This window comes from Bradysia coprophila, unplaced genomic scaffold (genome assembly GCF_014529535.1).
Source record: "Bradysia coprophila strain Holo2 unplaced genomic scaffold, BU_Bcop_v1 contig_138, whole genome shotgun sequence".
Lineage (NCBI taxonomy): Eukaryota > Metazoa > Arthropoda > Insecta > Diptera > Sciaridae > Bradysia > Bradysia coprophila.
The window spans coordinates 7,732,915-7,752,819 of record NW_023503409.1 but is presented as its reverse complement, the minus strand read 5'-3'; the positions used below and the strand labels follow the sequence as shown (position 1 = coordinate 7,752,819).

Below are 19,905 nucleotides of genomic sequence, written 5' to 3'. Positions count from 1 at the left end.
GGTTCCGCAGCGGGAGAAACTTCTGTAAAATTCATTCGGAATCGCATGCTTTGTCCCTTTAGAGGAAGATTCCCTTCAAAAAAATTTTATGTCAACTTTCTTAGCGAATACCCCGAGACTCACTTCACGTGATGAAGTGTGCTTATCTAGTTGCCAATAATACCAGACGACTTTATAAAGTTTCATTTCAAACTTTATTTACTAAATTCTACATTTGCGAACCTAGGTCGACCGAACCTAAAACGGTTTCAGCTTAGCTAAAGTGTTATTCCTCTGCAGAGCCAGTTTTCTTAGTTTTCTCCAGTACTGTTTGGTTTCCGGATCTAATTCTTCTAGTTTTGGTGCTGGTCCAGTATTAATTTGCCACAACCATTCGGGATATTCCGAGTCATCTTTTATCTAAACAACGAATCCATTTTCATTAATGCTGCTGAAGTATCGATGGACAGGATAGAATTATTACCTTGATGTCCTCGCCAGTTTTGTTGATATTACTGCCACAAACGTAGTTAACCAATTTGTGAGTATCTGTTTCCACTGGGATAATTACCTTTTCGGCAATGGGACCCATTTTACCGAGTTTCTTGGTTTTCGTGGCTTTTGCTGGAAAAAATTGAGGAGCGACTTGTGCAGACATACCATAAGACGGGAGCTAAAAATGTTTTACTTACGAACAGTGGGCTTAGAGTAATTGCGGACGAGGATCAAACATGCAGTTTTCTGCCTCATAATTGACGAATAACTTGCCATTAAAGACATTTTTATTTAATGTTTCGAATCCGAAAGGTTATGTTTTGAATTTTCTTTCAAGCAGAGGTAGTTGCAGTGTTGTCAGTTGACAGTTAGACTACCAAAAAATTTCCTGTAAATTTCTACCAAAGCTCTGATACACCCGATACACCGCCACACATCAGAGGTTTGTTACAAGGTGATTTCATCTGTCAAAACGTCATCTATAGAGACATAACCAAAAAATTATTGTTGACGAAATGTATGTTTTCGGCTCGTCTAAAATCGTTCTTACAGTTGCTACAATGGAAGAGATCTAAATTGGAACGGTGTTGTGGGATAAATTACAGTCAGAGGCAGCGAATTTTCAGCATTAATTTGCTTCAGCTGTTTTTCAGCTGATTCACATACACAAACAAAACGGTTGAAGCTGCTACATGCACACGCGAGTTAGTGGTAAAACCGGAAAAAGACTTATAAACAGTTTAGATTGTTTGAGTGGATCAGCTGAAAAACAACTGAAGCAAATTCTTGCTGAAATTTCACTGCCTCTATGTAATTAGTTTATTCAGCATGGCTTCTCCCTTTTCTATTCTATTCACTATCACTGATAACGGTATTTATTCTTTCACCGGATGAATCATAATTTACGTAACTTGAGGGCTTACTGTCATTTAAAAATAATTTTAAATTACTACCGTTAACGTCAGTACTGTTCCCTAAGTTTTCCTAAATTTAAAATGTGTTAACAGCAGTATGTAGCTTTGGAAAATTGAGCTGGTTATAAACGAAGTTAGGGCTTAACCAGTCAACATATTTGCCTATAATCACTAAATGAATAAAATGTCATGTTCAACTTAAGTATGGTTTACTCTCAGTGTGAGAGCCGTGAGAGAGCAAGCTGTCAGGTAAACAAAACAAAAATTGAGAAATTCAATTTTGTCTCTCACACGGTGTACTTTTTTGTTAAGTGGAAATCAAGCCTTATATGAAATAACAGAATCAGTCACTATAGGTTGGTTCTAGGACTTAATATCCCCGGACAAAATAACCCGGACAAAATAACCCCGGACATAATAACCCCGGACAAAATAAATTTTCTATTGAGTGGAGACAGTAGAGCGGACATAATAACCCCGGACAAAAAACCCAATTAAATTTCGGCTGTATGTTAAAGTAACCCCGAAAAAATAACGAAGGATCAAAATAACTCCAACCAAAGTACCCCAGGCAAAATGTCTACGTATCGAAATAACTTCAATAATAACGAATAACTACACTGAAAATAAAAATAGAAAAATCTTTGCAAAACCTGCGGCGAGTTTCGCTGCACGTCCTGCAGACGGCCTAACACGCACGGGGCTCTGCCCCAAACCCCGCTAGGGGCTCTGCCCCTTAGACCCCGCAAGGGGGATGCACCCCCTTGACCCCCGCTTTTTTTAGTCGTTTTTATTTTTCTCGGCCTGCGGCGCATTGACACTTTTCATAAATACACTAAACAATCTATAAACAAATAGTTGCGACAAAATCAACGATTTCTAATATTCCGATACTTTATGACAAGGGGCTGCCGCCCCCTGAACCCCCGCATTCTTTTTGATTGCCTGCGGCGCTTAAACGCCGACTCCTTCCACAAAACTTACGATAAAATCGACCACAAATTTTTGTATTTCGGTATTTAATGTCAAGGGGCTGCCGCCCCTGAACCCCCGCATTCTTTTTGATTGCCTGCGGCGCTTAAACACCGACTCATTCCACAAAACTTACGATAAAATCGACCACAAATTTTTGTATTTCGGTATTTAATGTCAAGGGGCTGCCGCCCCCTGAACCCCCGCATTCTTTTCGATTGCCTGCGGCGCTTCAACACCGACACCTTCCACAAAACTTCCGATAAAATCGACCACAAATTTTTGTATTTCGGTATTTAATGTCAAGGGGATGCCGCCCCCTGAACCCCCGCATTCTTTTTGATTGCCTGCGGCGCTTAAACACCGACTCCTTCCACAAAACTTACGATAAAATCGACCACAAATTTTTGTATTTCGGTATTTAATGTCAAGGGGCTGCCGCCCCCTGAACCCCCGCATTCTTTTCGATTGCCTGCGGCGCTTCAACACCAACACCTTCCACAAAACTTACTATAAAATCGACCACAAATTTTTGTATTTCGGTATTCAATGTCAAGGGGCGATTTGAAAGCTACATGCATGAGTGACACGTCAAATGAAAGGTATTCACAATACCAATCCGTGAAAAAAAAGTTTATGAAATTCGGATCATCTAATCGTGAGTTAGAGCCAACGATGTGAAATCGGTGGGGTACGGGAACTGTTTTTTGACAACAGCTCGGCCGAATATGAACGAATTGCGCTTAGAAATGCTCTTATAGATAGATATTAACCATACTAATCGAGGAAAAAAAAGTTCATGAAGTTCGGTCCACCGGGTCGGACGCTAGGTCTCTTGGAGTGAACGCCTTTGATGCTACTCGGCCGTACAGTGAACGTAGAACATTTTTGGTTATATCTCAAGCAAATTTTATCCGATTTTCGTGAATTTTTTTTTTGTTTGAAAGGTAGTGATGCAAAAAGATGGTAATAATTTTAGAGTTCCACCAAAATGGCCGCCGCCGCCATATTGGATTTTAGTGTTTTTACCTATATCTCAAGCAAATTTTATCCGATTTTCGTGAATTTTTTTTTTGTTTGAGAGGTAGTGACGAGTGTATGTCGATGGTATTAGTTTTAGAGTCCCACCAAAATGGCCGCCGCCGCCATCTTGGATTTTGCTGTTTTTACCTATATCTCAAGCAAATTTTATCCGATTTTCGTGATTTTTTTTTTGTTTGAAAGGTAGTGACGAGTGTATGTCGATGGTATTAATTTTAGTGTCCCAACAAAATGGCCGCCGACGCCATCTTAGATTTTTTCTTTTTCGCCCATATGGTCGAGTATAAGCGGATTAACATAGAGGGATGAAAGGAAAGGCGAGATACATATGATAACAAAAGGGGTTAGCTGCTTTCGTTTCGACATTAGGTACACTTCGTACGGGGTTTATAGAATTGCGCTATGCGCAATTTACACGACAGCTATGCTTTACAGTTTTTCGTCACCGCAATATAGACGATTTAGGTTTACATAAGTGCTTGGGTTAAGGATGCACTATGGTTGGTGGTATACAAGAAAGTTACGGGTAAAGCAGGATGACGTACGTAGCAGATATACGGGACGGTACGGGGCTAAGTCTAGCTTTATGCGACGACTTTCCTTTGGCCTCGTTTGAAGTTATTTTGTCCGGAATTATTTTGTCCATGGGGTTATTTAGTCGAGGGTTATTTTGTCAGGGTTTTTTGATCCGGGGTTATTTTGTCCATGGGGTTATTTAGTCGGGGGTTATTTTGTCCGGGGGAATTTAGTCCGACAACGCTATAGGTTTATTCCCAATAACTGTAACAGCTGTAAACACAAACTCTGACAAATATTGATGAGGTTATGCCTCATGGCCTATGGATGAAATTTAGCAAATATTTGACATTTCACACAAAAAGCTTTGGAACAAATCTATATTTTTTTCGATGAATCATAAATACTAGGACAAAATTTGGTCTAGCTGGAGTACACCTGTACACGGAACCCTACTTTCGACAAGTGTAGTCGTCTTCGGCTCGAATATGTAAACTCTACACTTGTCTCTTATCTCAAAATTGTTCCATCATGTAATGTATCATTTTTGCAGCATGCACTGTAACATTCCATTAATGTTGCACTCAAGTCAAAACCACTTTGTTAGGTTGCAACACATGCGAAAATTCAACGCAGTTCCAACAACATTATTGAGCCAACCAAACGTCACTTATACAACATAACAAATCGTTTAATAGTGAATATAAACCCGAACGTTGGGCTCCGACAAGTTGGTTATTCACTGAGCGTTTCCATTACCTTCAGTGTTTATATACTGTTACAAATGGTTCGTTCGACGCAAAATAAACGAAATCCATATGTGCCCTAATATAAGGTTCTTTCAGAAGACCATTTAATTATAACTTGCCATGGGCGTTGGAGTACTTGTCAAAGTATTTGCTTCTCTTTCAACATGTTATGATGTGAGTGAGAAGACCGAATGACTCTTTCATCATAATACTCTATACATCGTTAAAAGAGCGTAAAAGAGAGAAAAATGACCAGTTGCTTAACTGATTGTCCAGTTAACTAGGAACAAACCAGTTAATTTAACTGAGCTCGATGGGTGTGAACACTCTTTTTGACATTCTCTTTTAACATTATATACAGTGTTTAAGGAGAGCGAAAATCAGTTAAATTTAATTGGTCTCGGGGTCAGCTGTCAAATATTCACCAATGAAAAAAGAAATTGAGAGTTGAGCCCAGTTTAAATTTGTATGTGATTTCTCTCATTTTGGTCACACGTCGAGACCAGTTTAAACAAAGTGGTCAAAAATCGCTCTCCTTAAACACTGTATTGTAATTTTAGCCATTGTCGCCCTTACCCTCTAAGGAATTTTATGATCTAGCAACACTGCCCTCATGCACAGAACGTATGTTCTTTAAACGTCGTTCCTTTTCCACTTCATAATGACATTTTCATTTAAACCAAAGCTCATTGATTCGACATTTAATTTTAGAAAATTGATAATATCTGCGACAAATACGGTAAGTAATAGCGAATAATTGGTAAAATTGAGTTGGAGTGCTGTAAATGCAGATGTGTTAATAGTTGAACGGATTCTTCCTGACCACCAAATCAACGATTTATCGTTCATGGTCAGGGTTGTTCCTCCTTTTTTTGTTTATAAAACGCGATTGGTTAAATTAAATCGAATTTATTGCCAAATCAAACATCAAAGACGGTCTAAATTTCAAAATAATCAAAATAAATTCATCAAATTTTAGAACACCCGTAAACTGGTATGACATACAGTGATCCAAAGGAGCAAAGAACACAAAAGTGACCAACAAGGCGTATCCAAGACTGAACAAAACATTCTGACAAAAGTGACTGGTGAGACGACACATAATAAAGTGTGTTCTGCTTATATGCAAAAAGCGAGTTGTGAAAATCATCGTTTCAATTCAACAACACAGCATCTGTTTCTCATGCTCGAAATTTAATGACTGTAAGTAAACAGTCGACACGGTTACAATTTGTCATTCGTCATATCGTTCACATACAGAAACGCAGTGTGGTTTTTTTAAACAAAAACATTTTGTGATTGATTCGAAAGTGAACAAATTAAAACGAAAAAAAAAAGCAAAAAATTTGTGAGTGTGTGGAACGATAAAAATATGCATCCGACTGTCGTTTTCAATTAGTTCAGGATGTTTTGAACGCATCGTTTAGTTGTTGATTGGTGAGAGTGTACTTGTTGCAAAAAGCAAACCAATTTGGAACGTATTCGTTAATCCTCTCTGCCGTTCAAATATAAACAATCAGCACAATGTCTGCACCGTTTGATGTGCATGATCGGAACAGTTATTATTTCGGATCAATGTCCCGCAAGGAAGCAACTGATATTTTAATGAACGAACGGGAATGCGGAGTGTTTCTGGTACGGGACAGTAGTACTATCATTGGCGACTTTGTGCTCAGCGTAAAGGAGGTAAGTTTTCATTGAAATATTGCAATGTTTTGTAACTGCAACAGTTTACTTAGCGGCATAGGCACTGTGTAGTGCTCCATTTATTCATTTGTAAAACACGGACCATTTCCTTCCCTTGCTCCGCAGGACATCAAAGTGAGCCATTACATCATCAACAAAATCCAACAAAATGACCTCACCATTTATCGAATCGGCGACCAGTCCTTCTCGGATATACCGGAGCTGCTAGCATTTTACATACTGCACTACTTGGACACGACTGCATTGAGGCGACCGGTGTCAAAGAAACTAGATAAAGTTATTGGAAAATTTGACTTTGAGGGCAGCGATGGTGACGATCTACCATTCAAGAAGGGCGAAGTGTTATATGTGATAAATAGGGACGAAGATCAATGGTGGACGGCAAAAAATGCGGATGGCCTGATCGGTCAAATACCCGTTCCATACGTGCAGAAATTCGAAGAGAATCATCTGAACATACACAACAACAGCACAATAGAACGACCGGGTTCCGGCGGCGGTGTAAATAACAGTTTTTCTAGTCCACACCAGACCGACAACACGCTAAGAAAGTCTAATCTCAATCGAAAGCTGCCAGCTATTGCGCGCGTGAAACAGGCTCGCGTTCCGAACGCTTACGATAAGACCGCACTGAAAATGGAAGTGGGCGACATCATCAAAGTAACGAAAACGAACATTAACGGACAATGGGAAGGGGAACTGAACGGCAAAACTGGCCATTTCCCATTCACTCATGTTGAATTTATCGATAATCAGAACGAGGACTTTGAATGATTGCCACGCTCGAACGGCGAGCTTCTGAAATATTTTATTTACATTGAACGTTAAGTGGATGGCATCGTCGTCAAATATGATTCCCTGTTCGGAGCATGTACAAGTACATGAACATGCAGAATCTCTTGATCCGTGGAGCAATGAGTGTGCAAGTGCATGTGAATTGTAGGGAATTTAGTGTTTGTGGTAGACGATGTTTGTGTTATTTAGTTTCATAGATTTTTGACTAACATTCGAAGTCTGTCGTGGTCGACTTTTTCGGATTTTATTTTGCAAAGATTTTTTTTATGGTTTTTGTGTGTGAGAGAGAGTGTAAAAAATGATGAGCTACATTATTGGCAGCTGGACAGAAAATCGAACGCTGACTCAGTGTCGGACGTGTGTACATATAGATAGAGTTTTATTTTTAAATAATTTTTATTTAAATTGATTTTAGATTTTATATAGTCGCCGTTTCAGTGGACGGTCGTTTTAGTTTTAGTTTGTTTAACTTTACGTTCACTAGTGCAATAGAGTTTTAATTAAAAATCATCCGGCGCAAATGTACGAACCCAAATGGTTTAGTTAATTTCGGGGCGGATATAACACTTTCGGATGACTGAACAATTTTTTTTAGTTGATGTGATTCTCTAGATCTCAACGAGCGATCAAACTGAAATTACTGAAAAAGAATCTAAGTCTTTCCGTGCACAATTTCTAGATTTTAGATTGTTAAAGTAGCGTAGTGGCGCACTCAGCTGCACTTTAGATAGCGAATCTTAGTCAATTTCTGTTGACCAGAATCGGTTGTTATTTTCACGATTATCCACCAATCATCGCGATCATTCAATTTGCAGTTCAATTAAATTTCCTTCAATGGAATTTCCAAATCTGATTCAATTCAATTCGCCGTCGCCAAAGTTGGCATAAGTTATTTCAGATAGACTACATGTTTGGTGCCACTAGGACCGTATCGCAAAAACAGCATGGCGGCTATTGGTAACTCAAACTGCATTTCAGTACAAAATTTCAACTGAACTGAAATTGCGACACAATTTTGTATGAAAATTACAGCACAGTTCAGTAGATAACGGTCCCAGCGATCGGTTTATCTTCCACATATACCACCTTGTGTACGAGGTTCGGCAACAATCATGTCAAGTGAGTAACCTGTTAACATTTTCGTGTTAAAACCATTCATTAGCCAGAAAATTTTTCAGTAATTTTCAACTCGATGTAGATTTTGGCGACAGGATGATTTTAGTTGTATTGTCATAATAGTTCAATTCTGAATCCTAAAGACTCCGTGTCCAGAAAGTGTTAAGCGATGGTCGACTATTTTTTGGGGAAAGAACTTTCATACATTGTTCGTCGCGCTAATAGCAATATGGTTGGTCTTATATCACACTAGTGATTCACGTCAGCTTTAGAAATTGATTTTTTGTTTGGAAACTTGTCACAATTTTTCTTTATAACGCAAGAAGTATTTAAACAGTAAAGAGTTTAAGAGTTGCTTTCACATCACCAGTCAGTCATCTTAAGTTCATAATTTTAGTAAAATTGAAGAAGCTGAGAAGTCTTCTTCCATTCAATTCAATTAGAATGATTTTCTCATAATAACAACTCATATAGGTGACTGGGTAACAGTCGAAAAAAAAGTGTTCATTTATGGGGTCGTGATGCGCAAAAGACGTTACATTCATTGAATTTTTGGTCTATTTTACGCGAAAATGGTAATATAGCGAATGAATATAAAACACTGGAAATCAATGAATGTACATACCAGGTATGGCCGATTCTTCATAATCTGTCGATTTCTCGTGTGTTAGAATCCGTTTTTAAAATCGTTATTTCGTCCGAGGTTACCATACCTTGGTGGTTTATATACATTGCGGAAAATGGCCAAGGTTCTGAATGACCAGGTTAGGACAATTTAAAGAAATTTGTGTTATGTTGGCATAGCATTAATCGGCATATATAGACTTCCTCAAACCTAGATGGTGCCACCGCCTTCGTGATCAACTCAGATAAGACACTTTTTTCTTGGAAATGGCCGAATCATACAAGCGCATACAGAAGTTATTGTTTTTTCGTCGAACGTACTCATTTGTTGGGAAAATTTAAAGTTATGATGAATGAGTATGTTGGATGCAAAAACAAAAAAAATCCGTATGCCAGCAGACCAAATTTTGTCATTTGACCATAATTAGTATTTTCTATTCTTTTGCCAAAAAAGTCTGACGTCATTTGTCAACGACCCCTTTTTAGCTTGCTGTCTAACGTTTTCGACTAACGATGCAAATATGATTAATGATTTCTGACTCAACATATTTCATCTGCAGACAACGGTCTTAGCTCGTGTTAACGATGCAGCACAAAAACATTTAACTGCATTCGGTGTTTTAATCAAAATGACAGATTCTTTGTCATTTCTCTCTTCTAGTTATATAACCAGAAATGCAGAATTTTTAAATTGATTTTTTTTTTTTTTTTTTTGAGACATCGTAGTGATGCAGTGTGTGGCAGTCATGTAAATTATTATTATTAATGAAACGTTTATGTAGTTGTATAGATATAGCCGATAAGCATTATATTAACAGCACAGTTTTCGCTAGTTCTGGAACAATTTGTATAATCGAACGTAATTTTAATGAGATGAATAAGAAGAAGGAAAAATCTATTTAACTAATTTTATCTTGTCATTCTCGTCCTAATCAATAAAAAAGAAAATAAAATTATAAAAAAAAACAACAAAAAATTACGCATATTTACAAAATAACAAAATAACGGAAAAGAAGGAAATAATCAACAAAAATTTAATAAATTGCAAAACATGTTACATGATCGAAGAAAATGATTCATAAATATATTTTAATTAAAATGATTAGTAATTCGTAGTGATGATGATGATAATGACGATAATACTGCGCATATTTTTGAAAGAACAAATAAAAAAGTGAAAATTAAAAAAAAAATCAGCTGAACAAAATCAATGACTAAATTATGACTTATAATAATCATACTTTAAAAACAACAACAACAAGAAGAAAAATAATCAGCCCAGCTACAAATACATGAACATAAATATATTTTCGTATTTCTATTGTACCTATAGATAAAAATATAAAAGAAATTTCCCATTATAAAGTTCACAATCAAATTATTTTAATAAGTGAGTGGAAAACTCGGTAGATAATAAATTTTTGTCGTCGGTTAACAACAAAAATTTAAGATTTACAAAAATACTTCGAAAATTTCCAGTTACTGCAACTACTACATTACACAAAAACTGCAAACATATTCAGTATAATACTAAAGAAAAGTATGGAAAACCTTCTGAAGGTTTTCTTATTGCATACAAATCAAAATAACAAAAAAAAAATTGTGTCAAAATTCGTACATATAATAAACGAAACAAACGAATTGTCAGAGGAATGATAACTGGATGCCGTGCGCTGATCCCCATATATTACTCATCATAGCAAGGTCAGTGCACCTGGCCTGGGCCTCAATTCTCGAATTTTCGTAACTACTAATACTCCGTAATGTTCGTAACTTGACAGTTGCACGTATAAAATCCCATCAAAACTGTTTCAAGTTACGAATTCTTAAAGTTACAAACGGCATGAGAATCGACGCCTAGATGTTATCATTTCACTGAATATAGTATCGTACACTTATATATCGGCACTTCCGACGTTTCGACAATTTTACGAAGCTTTTTTGGGAAAGTTTAAATGATCGCTTAGTAACACGTGTATTGTGCGAGGCGATGATTTATAAGCTGTAATCGATATGTCGACTTATAAACTGTAATAGATAAATTCCAAATCGAAAAATATTTTTTTATAAATTACTGGCAAATGTAGATGATCACGATCGAGGTGAGATTTCTTTGTATAAAGAAATTATCAGTGAAACTTCTCTAACCGATCGATCGATGTAGAGAGTTAATTTTTTTTTGTTACTAAAGGCGAATACAATAAAATTATGCGGTGATTGGATTGAATTTGTTTGACAACAATTACTGCCTACAATATCAAAATTATTGCAATGTGAAAGTATCGAAACGTTTAGTGAAGAAAAATTTAAATATTTTTGAAATTTACATTATTAAAACAAAACAGAAACACTCATCATACGACAGTGTAGTGTTAAGCAATCAAATTTGTTCTATAGAAGCAGCTTACAAATATGTTCTAATCGTTTTGACAACAAAACATATTTAATGAATAAATTAAGAACGTTCCTCATTCAATACTGGGAGCTGATTTAACAAAATGAGTAGACTTTAAGTTAAGGAGATTAAACTTGAAAATGGAGTAAAGATAAGGGGTGTAAATTATGAACTGACGAAGGAGGAGTGAGGAGGACAGAAGAACGGAAAAAAGAGGAACAAAAGCTAACGATAATAGAAATTAACATGGTGTCATATGAATAACAAGAAGTAATTATATTTTTCAATTGTAAAATAAATTATTAAAGAAATAAATTCTAAATTCCATGATAAAAACCGTGGCTGCATTTTCCATTGGATTGTAGGTAACCTACACTCACCTCGAAATACTTATCAAAAAATGAATGTCTTTCAAAGACAGTATTTGGTTGTTTTTCTTAAATTCCACTTTTCCTAACATACAATCTGTGCACATTACACACGTTGTCTCAATCTGAGCTCTGCGCGTGTTAGCAGTAAATCCGAGTATAATGGGAATCACATGAACATGATGAAACGAGTAGAACTAAGAAAAGCAGGGAGTTGCATGAATATTGCGAAGTAATTTGAGGTGAGTGTACACATTTATTCGTCTAATTCTCGAATTCATCTGTTACTGACAACGACTTTAACAACGAGTGATGACATCTAGCTAGAGTTCTAGGTGGAAGCGAAGCGTTCTAGGGCACTTTTCATCATTTTCATTATACGGTCAACGTATGTCAACGTAACCCCACTTTAGTTTTCGTTTAGACGTTAACCGCGTATAAATCTCTCGACCAATTCATTCGAAATGTCTGACAGCTGGGGGTCATTAAAATGATGTATGACAACGCACTTCAAGCAAAAGTGCCTCCAGTGACAGCTGCCAAATAGAGTATGAAAAAACTTTCCAGATTTTTTATAGCGCCAAAATTTGTTTGATACACTGTCTTGTTTTAGTACTCTATTTAGACTACCACTCATGCTTGAAGTGCTTTTCAAGTGTTTTTCAGTTTTCGACCATATTATCTACAGAAATACGCATATTAAATAGCAGATTGTGACATATCAAATGAAAGGTATTGACTCAAAAACGGGAACCCTAGTTGATAGTTTCTCTGAACTTTCACGAATTCATCTGTCACTGACAACGTTAGGTAAATCTAAAGAAGTACATGATTTGACGACAAGCCAAACACTTCGCGATGCTTAAAACAAAATAAATGACAGGTTCAAACTTTATGTAGCGATGTGCTTGCATACACCATGTTTACACTGTCCAATTTCAGGCTTACTAATTTTGTGAATAAGGGTCTATGCGTTTGCTAGAGAGCTGCTTTGGCGTGCTTTCTTCTACACGCGGCTTCTGTGATTGTATTTGGATCTTGCAATGATTTTAATTCTGGTAAAATTATTTCGTGAAGCAACATTACAACAGTTTTGCATTCAATAGAAATTGGAAATATTGAGATTTATCCGCTTTAACTGTACAAAGCATAAACTAGGGTCAAAATCGACTATTACTGCGCATATCATCAGATCACGACAAAATCGTGATGGTCATGTCCAACGCGTTGTTAATTAATTTCCTGTCAACAACATTTAGTACGTATTTGAAACAAATAAATGATAACCAGAGATTAACCTTTTTACGCCAGTATAACTATGCTCAACAGATTGATAGAAAATCTCTTACTTCATTAGTTTAAAAGACAAAGATTGGTTTGAGTATGTTAGTGGAGCAGCTCTACTGGAGCATTATATGTTGCTAAGTAAGTTTTCTTCTTTGGCTCTACATACGTAAATCCGGTCCATTTATTTCTATGTTTTAAATAAATTTTTCTGTGTAATGTGGCATAAGCCGGTGCTCATCGCTTATTTTGATGATCACAGAGGATGTAACCGTCTACAAATGGTTAAAGATGAAATTGAAATTTTCGTTTAATTTATTAAATGACTAACTTGTAAAGTTCAATCTCAAGTTCAAATTCACCAATACTTGAAATAATACACTCCTGCCCATCGAGTCTGGTTTTTTTTTATATGGAGCACGAAGCAATAAAATTGTTTTTATCGTCAAAGAACACACGATAACCCGAGCTTATTTAAGAGCACTAACAGTCGTCACTTTTCCATTAATTCTAGTTTTCTCCTTCCTGAACAAAAGTTAAGATTCTAAACTGCAATAATGAGGGCAGACGCAAATTCCTTCGTGATAGTGGCAAATCTTTGCATCCTGCTCATAATTTGTATATCGGAGAAAAGCGACGATATGCTACAGTCAATGATTGGTTGATGGTAAATACGAAATGATGTCGAAAATTATTTACTGTGTTCGTATAAGCAAGTGAAGACAGAAATAAATGTGTTGAAGTTTAAACAAAAGTTTTTCTTAATTCAAACTTCAATTGCTATAAAACTGTGAACACGTCAACTTCTGAAAGGTTAAGCCATTTTATCTGCGCAGAACTTAACCTTTCACATACGGCTATTCATCTGTTATCGATAACGACGACAAAAATAATGACAAGCTCTGCGTAATATGGTCATTTATATTATAGTGAAATGTATATTCAACAAAATTGAAGTACAAGAATTGAAATCAACAGATCAAAAACACTTTGATCGATGGAAGTCATAGACCAGATAATAAACTGGTCATATGCTTGCTGTCAGTCTGTGACAGGTTAAAAAGAAGTCTGAGATTATTGTCCAAGATCTGAAAATGACATGTTCCTCTGGCTTTGGCTTTTCACAAAATAAAGTGCAATGAAACATTGACACTGCTAAAAAGACGGTATCTATTTGATTGAAATCACTTTCCGCTTGATTAGCAAGCACTACACTCTAAGCTCATTCTTTTTCTGGTATTCGTTAGTCATTAAGCTGTAAAAAAAGCGACGAAAATGTTGAATGAAACACTCGCAAGTGTTTTACTATTAATTGTCGATAAGACAAGAAAAACCACAAATTTGAAGGGCCATTAATTTACAGATATAGATTAGGTAGGTGGGGTATATAAACAAGGACAACGACTGAAGAGTGGTCACTGTTTTTTTAATCAATCAAATTAGTTTGTCGGCTTATGCAGATTATTTAAAATTTTGTGATGTCGAGCCTAATTTATTTGGGATTACTTTTATTCATCGGTAGTGTGTATTCCGTCAATGGTTAGTAATGACATCCAAACCATTCTTCACTACCGGAAGTGAAAATTGTGAATAAGAAACAAACAGATTTGGTGTTTTATCTAAATGATTTCCACTAAATTATTGTGTGGCGGCTGAGTGAAAGATTACACCATCAGGTCAACCTTCAGCAAACCGAGTACCAGACCAGAAATAATAAGCTTATTAGACATATTATAGTCAGAGATTCTAATATAAATTGAGTTTGTATGCTTGCTGATGCTGAGAGAACCGAAAATAGAAACTGACAATTCGAGGGCCAACATACAAAACACAATACATTATACGGAAAAGTACCTTCGGACTTTTTCCTTGTGATGTTATTGACTATTCAAATGTATATAACGGCACTGTGTTCCGTCATTTTCTATAAAATAAGGGTCAATTAACTGTTAATGAAATCGTATCAGGTTCTTGCTGTAGAGTACGTTGACGAGGTTCATAAGAGGTGATTGTCTCATTCAACACAATTTTCTGATATTGTTAGTCTACGGCTAATTTGTCTAATTCCAACTTTCACTGACCTTAGACCCGCGATCATAAATACATCGATGAAACAACCATTGTAACTTTAATGACTTTAAATTGAGTTTTCTACTGTTCTCTTATCTTCGCGTTTTTTTATTTGCTAATTACATCCTCCACCGCAGATAATAGAAATGGTCAAACAAAAGCATTTTAGTGTCGCCAATAAACATTTTCGATTTATTATAGAAAATTTATTTTGCTACTATGGAACGTGGGCTACATACAGACACGGTAATGGTAAATTTGGTGTGGAAAATATCGATCCTTACCTTTGCACCCACATTGTGTATTCCTTTCTCGGAATATCTGATGACGGATCTCTCAAAATTTTGGACGAATATCTTGATTTGGAAGACAACTGGGGACGAGGCAACATAAAAAAGTTTATTAATTTGAAGCAGACCAATCCAAAGTTGAAACTGATGTTTGCTGTCGGCGGATGGAATGAAGGGTCGTTAGGCTTTTCAAATGTTGGTTTATTTTTCGCTTAAGAAAGTGCCTTGTAATTTGACGTTGATCTTGAAAACCATTTATTAAGGTTGCACGGGATTCGTTTAAGCGCCAAAAATTTGCCAGTCAAGTACTGCAGTTTTGCCTGGACTATGGCTTTGATGGTTTCGGTTCGTTTTTAATATAGTCTTTGTGCTTGACTGTAATAACAATTTTATTGGTATGCATAGATGTAGATTGGGAGTATCCGGGACAACGAGGCGGCGAAGTGTTATTAGACAAGGACAATTTTGTGCTTTTATTGAAAGATCTTCACATCAAGTGAGCCTTAGATTTATCAACTCTCTCCTCAAGTCACTTTTTGAAAACTATTTTTTGTTAAGGCTATCACCGAAAGGTATTTTATTAACTATAGCTGTTGCTGCAGCGGAATCTTCTTCTAGTATTTCTTACGACATACCAAGTATATCCAGGTAATTTTTCTGCAGACACGACTTAAACTAAGCTCCTAAAAATACCCTTTACCATGTATGTGGTAGGTACGTCGATTTTATTTTATTGATGGAGTACGACCTTCACGGTCCCTGGGACGACAATGTCGGATTAAATGCTCCGCTATACGAAAGTGATTTGGATCAAACAGTCATTGAGAGACAGTTAAATGTAAACGCTAGTGTTCATTATTGGCTACGAAGTGGTGAGATCGTGCGAATAATCACAGACTTTCAGGCAATCTGAAACTTTACATTTGCCCTAGGTGCACCAAAAAATAAATTGATTTTGGGCATGCCATTGTATGGTAGAACATTTTCGTTAAGAGACTCGACAAAAACGGATATCGGTGCAAGCCATAATGGTCCTGGTATAGCTGGAGTGTATACAAACGAGCCTGGATTCATGGGATATAATGAGGTATTTTTCAGATGACCACTGTTGTCCGTGGTTTGTTAGCACATCCTACAAAGCCAAATGTTTTGCAGATCTGCGAAAAGAAATTATCCGAACATTGGTCCCGAATCTGGGAACCACAGCAACAAGCACCGTATTTGATTTTCAATAAAAATTGGATTAGCTATGATGACAGTGAAAGCTTAACTCTTAAAGCACAATTTGTCAAGGACTTAGGCCTGGCTGGTGCTATGCTATGGTCAATAGAAACTGATGACTTTCTTGGTAATTGTGGAAAAGGAAAATTTCCACTTCTCAATGTCGTCAGTTCTATCATTCGAAGTGGAGTAACTGAGGAGACAACAACAACAACAATTAGCCCGACCACAACTTCTTCAAGCGAACCAATAGAGTTTCTCTGTCCCTCGGATGGTTTGTTCAGAGATCCAAAGGATTGTTCGACATTTTATCTATGCGCTGGTGCAAACACATACGAATTTTTCTGTCCGAACGGTCTACTGTTTGACATTAACTCTAGCACTTGTAACTGGCCCAATCTAGTTGATTGTTAAACACGAAAAATAAAACTTGAAATTTGAATATTAACTCTACCTTTGCTTTAATGTCTATTCCTCATTCTCCATACGTACACAGAACTGGCTACTACTTCTTTATTAACAGAACTCCCTTCGGCTTCAATTTGTTGGAAATTATTTCTTGTTTTGTTTGCTCCTTTTTCTCCTGTGCCCGCTGGTAGTTTAGCTTAGCATCGTCAACCTCTTTTATTAACGTTACCATTCGTTGCGATAATTCTCTCTGTTTGATTATCCGCTTTTTCTGGTTCGACTAGAACAATTAAATTGAGAAAAATTCGAAAATTATTAACAAACTCGCCTGTCGGAATGTAATCCAGAAACTATATCAAATGTCACACACTATATCACTAGAATGATAAGGGCTCAACATACCCCTAAAGGCGTAGGTCGGCTTCCATCCATAAATGTATAATCCGGCAAATCTGTGAGTGGACCATGAGCATTCGGATTTATTGGCAGACCTCGATCTTCTCTCCATTTCGTGTTAAGTGTAGGAATGGTTCTGTTCCATTTCTTCTTCATTTCACGTTGGTAATTAAGTGCGGCTGTTGTCTGTATATTACGACAACTGCTTACAGCACTTTGAATTGAATGTTTACAGAACGTAAGGGGTTTTAAAAGAGCCATGTCCTTTTATCGACTTTAAAAACAAACTCTTAAAAAGTAAGGTTACACGGGTTACACTTCTTACGCTTCAAAAAGTGAAAAATTCACAATAGTTTCGTTGGGCCGGTTCCGCTACGGAGGGAGACGAGAGAAATCATAGCGTTTTATTCTACTTTTCTGATATCGGTTCCTCACTAAATGTAATAAAACCTCGAAAGTGAAGCGAAAGTAATCTAATCCTACTATCCAAAACTTTGAGAGCCAAGCTCGAAGCACTCCCTTTCTTATTTCTATCTAAATTTCAAATGAAATGCGCTACTCAAAGCATTTTTGCGGTGAACGGCTTCACAGCTGATTTCTACTGTAAAGAGCCAAAACTGTCACGTCAGCCGGCCATCGTGTCGTAGCTGTCATATATTTTTTTTGATTAGTTTGGAAGGCCTTAAATTAGATAATTTATATTTATTAACTAACATGTCTACACGAACAAATACCATCGAGCGAAACGGCACAAAAGCAACCATATCTCCATGGTCCAAAGCTTTAATTGCAAAGTCCGAATGGCCGGACAAGGATGAATTTCTGGACATTATTTATTGGTCGAGACAAGTGCTGGGAATCATACTCGGTATCGTTTGGGGCACATTTTTCATGAAAGGATTCATTGCGCTGGCACTGTAAAGTTTAACTGCCTCAAAGTCACTTTCGTTCAGTTAGTCTGTAACCGTAAATTCATTAGATTTGCAGCAATCAATTGTGGCTTGGTGTACGTCTATTGCATTAATTTTCAACAAATCGATGAAGAGTCCTACGGTGGTGCCTGGGAACTGGTAAAAGAAGGTTTCATGACATCGTTTGCGGGATTTTTAGTTACTTGGATTATCTTCTACACGGGATTGCACTTTGACAGTCTTGAAGGATAGAACGTTTGAGCAAATTCCCACCGACAATCCATTAATTGTAACGCATTAGGTTATTGTTGGCTATTTCGAAGAGCGTCGCTTTGAATGCCAAAAATCGTTTTGAACGGAAATTTGTCAGTGTTGTAATTTTACGATGAATTGTTTATTAAATTTATATGGATGTAGTCACAGTAACGCAGTGTTATTTCGTTGATTAAGTAAAGGTCCGTTTTGATGAAGCATATCAAATACTACAGCAAATTTGATTCAACAACTGTTGTGCTGTTGAAAAACCCATAGTTTCAACTGTGTTATAAAGTCGTGCATTCTTGATTGCAATAGGCTACGTGAAAGGCCGAAATTAAATGGTTTAACCTGTTACAGACGCAAGCATATGACCAGTATTATTATCGAGTCTATTACTTCCATCGATCAAAGTGTTTTTAATCTGTTGATTTCAAGTCTTGTACTTCAATTTTGTTGAACATGCATTTTACTATATAAATGACCATATTACTCAGAGCTTTGTCATTATTTTTGTCGTCGTTATCGATAACAGATGAAGAGCCGTATGTGACAGGTTAAGAGTATTTGTGTCTTTGTGTGAAGCGTCGACTACAGTTCGATGAATTTTTACTCCATAAACTGGTTCACGGTAACATCGACTCAACCCTGAGCTCTGCACTCAACTTTAATCGCCCATCTCGAGTCACCCGCAACCAGCGAACTTTTTACCTACCGTTCAACAAAAAATCAAACATTCAGCGCAATTCCCCTATATATAGACTTCAGAGCAACCACAATGAATAGTATTCTTCGATTGACATACTGGAACCGAATTTTTCTGTATTTAAGAACCAAGTCTCTCTATGAGATTTAAGAGTTACAGTTTGATCAATGGATGTAAGATCTTTTTCTCTTTAATTTTTTCTTTTCTTTGATTTTCGCTTTAATCTCCTTTTGAGACTATGAATTTAATGATTTAATAACGACAACTTGTACGTAAATTAACGGTTAATATGTAATTAGGGTAGTGGCCTGTATATTAATCGAAATAAACAAACAAACAAACAAAACTGGAACTTCCAGTTTTTCCATTGTTCTCTCACATTTGCTCGAGTTTGTAATTTCAATAACATTTCATTCCACTACTGAGTTGTGAGTACCCGTGTACCTTAGCTTCTGACCTTCTGTTTTAACATCTAGCATGAGCTTTCTTTCCTATGATCAGTACATTTTCTGCTTAAAGACTTCACTGAGCCAGGTCATTCATCCGCATACTTACTTCCATGAACAGATCACTCACAAATGTAAGCATGACTTACCTATGTTCAGTGAGCTTCTACAATTTTCATTTACAGATTCTGATTTTCGAAAAGAGTTTGGACTCTTTGGGTTTTCGTAAAAAAACCAATTCCTCCAA

At 36.6% G+C, this 19,905-nt stretch overlaps 5 protein-coding genes across 6 annotated transcripts; 3 read left to right on the top strand and 2 right to left on the bottom strand.

The window, feature by feature from the left end:
* Positions 1 to 175: 175 nt before the first annotated feature.
* Positions 176 to 839, bottom strand: LOC119073901 (39S ribosomal protein L54, mitochondrial). The gene is made up of 3 exons (XM_037179790.1): positions 672 to 839; positions 464 to 603; positions 176 to 399 (listed from the first exon to the last, which is right to left on the bottom strand). Exons 1-3 carry the CDS (start codon positions 757 to 759, stop codon positions 238 to 240), a joined length of 390 nt encoding a protein of 129 aa, XP_037035685.1. The 5' UTR covers positions 760 to 839; the 3' UTR covers positions 176 to 237.
* A 4,457-nt stretch (positions 840 to 5,296) lies between these two features.
* LOC119073882 (adapter molecule Crk) lies at positions 5,297 to 10,248 on the top strand. 2 transcript variants are annotated; one of them, XR_005087094.1, is made up of 4 exons: positions 5,297 to 5,405; positions 5,646 to 6,352; positions 6,479 to 8,287; positions 8,347 to 10,248. XR_005087094.1 is itself a non-coding variant. In XM_037179762.1 (3 exons), exons 2-3 carry the CDS (start codon positions 6,191 to 6,193, stop codon positions 7,145 to 7,147), a joined length of 831 nt encoding a protein of 276 aa, XP_037035657.1. In that variant the 5' UTR covers positions 5,297 to 5,405; positions 5,646 to 6,190; the 3' UTR covers positions 7,148 to 10,248. The 2 variants fall into 2 exon arrangements, 1 of the variants encoding a protein (XP_037035657.1); XM_037179762.1 differs by having other exon boundaries at positions 6,479 to 10,248.
* A 4,094-nt stretch (positions 10,249 to 14,342) lies between these two features.
* LOC119073858 (acidic mammalian chitinase) lies at positions 14,343 to 16,979 on the top strand. Its single transcript, XM_037179723.1, has 8 exons — positions 14,343 to 14,494; positions 15,227 to 15,510; positions 15,579 to 15,660; positions 15,721 to 15,811; positions 15,874 to 15,963; positions 16,030 to 16,187; positions 16,248 to 16,402; positions 16,471 to 16,979. Exons 1-8 carry the CDS (start codon positions 14,434 to 14,436, stop codon positions 16,948 to 16,950), a joined length of 1,401 nt encoding a protein of 466 aa, XP_037035618.1. The 5' UTR covers positions 14,343 to 14,433; the 3' UTR covers positions 16,951 to 16,979.
* On the bottom strand, positions 16,973 to 17,664 carry LOC119073898 (39S ribosomal protein L52, mitochondrial). Its single transcript, XM_037179787.1, has 2 exons — positions 17,347 to 17,664; positions 16,973 to 17,224 (listed from the first exon to the last, which is right to left on the bottom strand). The coding sequence occupies exons 1-2, from the start codon at positions 17,599 to 17,601 to the stop codon at positions 17,042 to 17,044; spliced, it is 438 nt and encodes a 145-aa protein (XP_037035682.1). The 5' UTR covers positions 17,602 to 17,664; the 3' UTR covers positions 16,973 to 17,041.
* Positions 17,665 to 17,961: 297 nt separating this feature from the next.
* On the top strand, positions 17,962 to 18,673 carry LOC119073902 (respirasome Complex Assembly Factor 1). Its single transcript, XM_037179791.1, has 2 exons — positions 17,962 to 18,257; positions 18,320 to 18,673. Exons 1-2 carry the CDS (start codon positions 18,055 to 18,057, stop codon positions 18,501 to 18,503), a joined length of 387 nt encoding a protein of 128 aa, XP_037035686.1. The 5' UTR covers positions 17,962 to 18,054; the 3' UTR covers positions 18,504 to 18,673.
* The last annotated feature ends 1,232 nt before the right edge of the window (positions 18,674 to 19,905 follow it).

Bases quoted from the DNA above. Each gene is read 5' to 3' on its own strand.
- LOC119073858 (XM_037179723.1), top strand. From the start codon at position 14,434: ATGTCGAGCCTAATTTATTTGGGATTACTTTTATTCATCGGTAGTGTG. The intron at 15,661-15,720 runs GTTCGTTTTTAA...TGGTATGCATAG, and splicing joins CTATGGCTTTGATGGTTTCG to ATGTAGATTGGGAGTATCCG. The intron at 16,188-16,247 runs GTGAGATCGTGC...CATTTGCCCTAG, and splicing joins TCATTATTGGCTACGAAGTG to GTGCACCAAAAAATAAATTG.
- LOC119073898 (XM_037179787.1), bottom strand. From the start codon at position 17,601: ATGGCTCTTTTAAAACCCCTTACGTTCTGTAAACATTCAATTCAAAGT. The intron at 17,225-17,346 runs GTATGTTGAGCC...TAATTGTTCTAG, and splicing joins GCCGACCTACGCCTTTAGGG to TCGAACCAGAAAAAGCGGAT.
- LOC119073882 (XM_037179762.1), top strand. From the start codon at position 6,191: ATGTCTGCACCGTTTGATGTGCATGATCGGAACAGTTATTATTTCGGA. The intron at 6,353-6,478 runs GTAAGTTTTCAT...CTTGCTCCGCAG, and splicing joins TTGTGCTCAGCGTAAAGGAG to GACATCAAAGTGAGCCATTA.
- LOC119073902 (XM_037179791.1), top strand. From the start codon at position 18,055: ATGTCTACACGAACAAATACCATCGAGCGAAACGGCACAAAAGCAACC. The intron at 18,258-18,319 runs GTAAAGTTTAAC...TAAATTCATTAG, and splicing joins GGATTCATTGCGCTGGCACT to ATTTGCAGCAATCAATTGTG.
- LOC119073901 (XM_037179790.1), bottom strand. From the start codon at position 759: ATGTCTTTAATGGCAAGTTATTCGTCAATTATGAGGCAGAAAACTGCA. The intron at 604-671 runs GTAAGTAAAACA...AATTTTTTCCAG, and splicing joins TTACTCTAAGCCCACTGTTC to CAAAAGCCACGAAAACCAAG. The intron at 400-463 runs GTAATAATTCTA...TTCGTTGTTTAG, and splicing joins AAACTGGCGAGGACATCAAG to ATAAAAGATGACTCGGAATA.